At 54.5% G+C, this 5,255-nt stretch overlaps 1 protein-coding gene across 1 annotated transcript in view; it reads right to left on the minus strand.

Annotated features, from left to right (window-relative positions):
• Positions 1-2,217: 2,217 nt before the first annotated feature.
• The window catches only part of RPA2 (replication protein A2), a gene marked incomplete at its 5' end in the record, with an annotated part of 22,654 nt that continues 19,616 nt past the window's right edge, over positions 2,218-5,255 (minus strand). Inside the window, 1 exon segment of the mRNA XM_014582552.1 lies at positions 2,218-2,766. Within this exon segment, the coding sequence (XP_014438038.1) occupies positions 2,682-2,766 (85 nt within the window).

Here is a 5,255-nt window from a genome sequence, read left to right on the forward strand (position 1 = left end):
CTCACGCCGGGTGCGTGTGCGCCCAAGATCCCGAGAGGAGAATAGAGAAGGGACTGCGGCGTGACCATCCACCCTGGGGGGTGATTTCTCGCTTTCTGTCTCTCTCTGTCTGGCAAGCGCACGCGCCCTATAGCGAAACTTCTCCAAAAAAAAAAAAACACGCCTGGGGGACCAGCACATGGTGTAATGGTTGTATCACTGGACTCCCAGTCAACTGCGGTTCGAGTCCTTGACCTGATGGCTTAAACCTCACACTGGGCACGTGTGTGTACATGCCCAATATCCTGAGAGAATGGAGAAGGGATTGCGGTGTGGCCATCCCCCCGGGGGGTCATTTACTGCTTTATGCCTTTGTCTCTGTCTCTCTGGCAAGCACAGGCATCCTATAGCAAATCTCCCTTAAAAAAAAAAAAAACCACAGCCTGGGGGGTGCCAGCAGGTGGCATGGTGGCGAAGTTGCTGGACTCCTACCCAGTTGACTGAATCCTGGACCCTGCACCCCACAAATCACACTGGGTGTGTGCACACATGTGCCGTCCTTCTGGGGGATTTCTCACTCTGGTGCAGACACCAAACTCCCACCCCACAGAAAGCGTCTTCACCCCCTTTAGACTTCACTGTACTGGCCTTTCTCTAGTTCGGCTCGGTATTCTCCCAGGAGGCTCCTTCGCAGCTGTATGGCCAGGGAACTTCCCACCAGCAGCCTGACGCTGGGAGGGCTCCGAACTGCCCTGTGGCCGCCCCTGCCCCTCAGTGCCGCTCCCGGGAGTGCCTGTTGGGCCACAGGGGCGCGGGCAGAGTGGGATCCAGCCCTAGAGGCCGCTTTCACTGCCCAGGGGCACTCGGCAACCACACACACCTGACGCAGACGTGCCCAGGGACTACGGGGTGTGAACCAGCGGGTCTTGTAGGCCATCCTTTTTGCTTTATGTCCCTACTGTGTGACCCATGGGCTAAAACAGTGGGTATTTTTAAATTTATTCATTCATTTAATTTGACCAGAGACAGACAAAGTGAGAAAGCAAGCCACCAGGGCCAGGATTTGAACCATGGTCAGACACGTGGGAGTGTCCAGAGCCTTAACCACCATGCCACCTGCTGGTCCCCATCAGTGGGTATTTTTTTTTAAAAAAAGATTTTATCTAACTTTTATTTAACTTGACCCTCAAGGGTCAGAGTGAGAGAAAAAGCCACCAGGTCTGGGACTTGAACCACACCATGTGCCAGCCCCAATGGGTATTTGACAATTTTGACAGAAGGTGTGTGCAGTCACTAGGGGGAGAAAGCACCCCACAGGAAATGGGCCCTCCTCAGCATTTCTGGCACACATGTGCCTCCTCCCCGCCCCCCCAGGGTGATTTCTCCCTCTCTGTCTCGTCACTCTGACAAGCAAACGTCCCCTACACCAAAAACCTCTCAAAAGAAAAAAAGAGGGAACCAGCAGTTAGCGTAATGGGTATGTCGCTGGACTCCCACGTAGTCAACCTTGTTTTACGTCCTGGACCCAGTGGCTTAAAATTCACACCGGGCGCATGTGTGTGCCCAAGATCCTGAGAGAATGGAGAAGTGATTGCTGTGTGACCATCCCCCCGGGGGGGTGATTTCTCGTTTTCTGTCTCTATGTCTCTGTCTGGCAAGCGCATGCACCTTATAGCGAAAATCTCTCCAAAAAAAAAAGGGGGGGAGGGTCTGGCAGCTCCTTGTCCTGCCTGCCAAATGACCTTGCAGGGGACATCCTGGGGTCGAGTCATGCATTTGCATGGCTCTCTGGAGCCCACAGAATCAGGCAGACGCTGCTCCTGCTCCTGGCAGCATGGAGGGAGCCCCACCGCTGCGCTTCCGTGTACTGTGGTAAGTTACAGCACTCAGACTTATTTGCATAGACTTCATCAACTTTGTCTCAGAATTGCTTCTTCTATTCAAGCACTTCATTTCCGAAGTCGTCAGAAACACCTGTGAACTTGCTTTCCCACAGGAGACGGGGCTGACTAGCTTGACCAAAAATGGCACGAGCGTCCGGACAGCGTCTGGAGGACGCACACCGGGTCCTCGGTAACCCGTTAACGGCAGCACCAGATGCCATACAGGTCTTCTCATCAACCTGCCAACAAGCCGAGGTGGTGACAAGGCTGTCTCTTCATAAAGGAAGGCAGGCGGCTCTGCGAGGACCCTGGCCTCCGCCGCACCCCCCCACCCCCGCCACAGAGCACGCGCACGCTGGGACAGTGCTGCTTTATTAGACGCGACACAGTTAACAGCTGTCCTCCGCTGCCAGGCCACCACTCAACCCCGTCCACAGACGGGCTGTGGCAGCGGCCATGTCAAGGGAAGTGCACTCCTAAAAGTGGCCACGTCTCCGATGGCAACCAAGGCAGGCGGCGACCACCCGCTCTGTGGCTGCAGCCCACCTGCCGGCTCGTCTGGCCAGCCTTGGGCACCCTCGGGCTGTCCAGCCCGTCTCCCGGGGCTGTAACTGCTTCTGTGTAACTCGGGAACACCCCCATCCCTGTCAAGTGCCCATCTGGCTGCGATGTGAACAGACAGGCAGTGAGTTTTAAGCAGCAGCCAGCTGAGACCCTTCCCGGCAGAAGCCTGCTTCCGAGACGCCAACTGGCCAAACACGCACAGCGCAGAGCATAAGGCAGGTCGGGCAGGGAGCTCTGTGGACCCAACAGGCCGAGCTACTCGGCGTCTGTGGATTTAAAATGATCGTCATCCACCGTGGAATAGATGTGTCCTTCGTTGCTAAGAAAATCCACAGCTTGCCTAGAAGAACAGGAGGAGAAAACAGGCTCATTTTCAAACCAATGCAAAGGAAGGAGACGGCCTCTGGGTAAGGCCAAGTAACTATCTCCTCGCTTTCCTTGGAGTTAAGAACTCAGACAAGGGGCCAGCCGATGGCATAGCAGTTATGTCACTGCACTCCCACAAGGACGACCATGGTTTGCATCCTGAACCTGGTGGCTTGAAACTCATGCCTGGCACGTGTGCATGCGTACCCAAGATACCAGGAGAACGGATTACGGCGTGGTCATGCCCCCAACCCCTGGGGATGATTTCTCACTTTCCCTCTCATGGTCTCTCTCTCTGGCAAGCGTACTTGTCCTAAGGCAAAAACGTTTTAAAAAAAGTATTATTTATTGGGAGCAGCAGTTAGCGCAATGACTATGTCATTAGACTCCCATGTAGTCGACTGTGGTTTGAGTCCCGGCCCTGGTGGCTTAAACTCATGTCGGGCATGTGTGCGTGCCCAAGATTCCCGAGAGGACAATGGAGGAGAAGGGATTGCGGTGTGACCATCCTTCCTGGGGGGTGATTTCTCGCTTTCTGTCTCTCTCTGTCTTTCTGGTGAGTGCACATATCCTATAGTAAAAACCTCTCAAAAAACAAAACTAGTATTATTTCACGCCGGGCGAGTGTGCGTGCGTGCCCAAGATTCCCGAGAGGACAATGGAGGAGAAGGGATTGCGGTGTGACCATCCTTCCTGGGGGGTGATTTCTCGCTTTCTGTCTCTGTCTCTCTCTGGCGAGCGCACACGCCCTATAGCGAAAACCTCTCAAAAAAAAAAAAAAAAAGAATTATTTATTTATTTATCCATTCATTTATTTTAATTTGACCAGACAGAGACACAGAGAGGGAAAGTGAGAAAACAAGCCACCAGGCCCAAGACTTGAACCATGGTTGGCCACTGCCTTAACTACCATGCCACCTGCTGGCCCAGCAAAAACCGCTTAAAAAAAAAAAAAACCACAAAACAAAACAAAAACCCACAGCCACGTGCACATAGAAGGCTCTTGCAAGTCCAGTAAAACCGCATAGCCGAGACCTGTGGAGCAGAGGGCCAGCAGGGCTGCCCAGAATCCCCTTCCCATTATCTAACAGAAAAACAGGCCCCACTACTTCCTGACTTGCTAAAAGGGCACCTGCCAGAGAGTCAGTGGGGAGAGGGAAAAGGGTCCCCGTGGGGCAAGGCCATGTGCAATTGCTTCTCCATTTCTCCTCCTGCTGGGATTTGGGGCAAGCATGCATAGACGTCCAATTTTTAAGCCTCCAGGGCAAGGACTCGAACCGTGGTCTGCTGTGTAGAATCTGGCTCCCTTAACAATGACGCTACAGGGTCAGCCCAGGGCCCCACTTTAAGGCCAGACGAAGGAAAGTCAAACAAGGATCTAAAGCTGTAGTCCTGGGTGCATGTGAAATCGAGTGTAGACTGCTGTGCTTACAAGCCCCCCACCCCAAGCATACACTGAGACCTTCTCACGCTCCCCGGGAAGTCGAGTCGCAGGAAGCGAAAGAGAGGCCTTCTGGAACAGCGTGGTGCCTTTGGGCCCTTGAGCAGCCGCAGGGTCAGAGCAGCCACGCCACGAGGCATAGCACCTAAGCGACAGCTGCTCACTATCACAGAGGCTCTGAAACACCGACTTCGCGCTCGTCTTATGAGACAGGAAGTGGAATTTGACCTAAGCATTTCTCTGAGCCCAGAAACCAGTCGATTTGCAGTAAGCACAGCTCTCACAAGCGCCGCTGCACCCTGGCAGCTGCAGCCGAAGATGGGCAGGGCAAGGGTGCAGAGGAACGGACCGTGTCATGGCTGCAGGTCCAGATGGCCCGGGGCACACATCCACAGTGGGGACAGTAAAGCCTCGAGGGACATACACCTGAGGGCCAGGAGCCAGGGGCTTCACTCCTCTAGGCTGACTCCCGTGAGGCCCTGGGTTAGAGCCGGGTTGAGGCCCCCCGGACGCACGCCTGCCGGCTGGACACCCAGTGCTGGCCGCCAGCCTGTGAGCACCGCCCTCTTTCCCAGGGCGGATCGGCTCCCCTCCTGCCAGGCAGGTTGCCGTCTGCAGCTTCACCCTGCTTCCTCGGGAGTCAGCAGGAGGGGAGCTGGCCCTCACAGTTCTGGGCCCTGCTCACAGATAGCAAATACTCACTTGATGGAGGCCACAGACATGTGTCGGAGCTGGCTCTTGAGATCCTGAAAGTTCAACCCTTCGGGTCTTGGGCAAGCCTTAATCAAACTCAGCACCTGCAGATTCAGATTAGAAAGATTTTAGCACCTACCATGAATCAACTCTCCTTCGCAAACCTCAGTCTCTTTAAAAAAAAAAAAATTACCATTTTTTAATTTGCTATAAGGCACATGCAATCACTGGGGAGGGGGAGAGAAGGGGAGAAGGGGGAATGGGAGAGGGGGAGGGGGGGAAGGAGGGGAGGGAGACAGACAGCAGCTCTGGGGCTCCGAACACAGCTA

This window comes from Tupaia chinensis, unplaced genomic scaffold (assembly GCF_000334495.1).
Source record: "Tupaia chinensis unplaced genomic scaffold, TupChi_1.0 Scaffold143646_1, whole genome shotgun sequence".
Taxonomy (NCBI): Eukaryota; Metazoa; Chordata; class Mammalia; order Scandentia; family Tupaiidae; genus Tupaia; species Tupaia belangeri.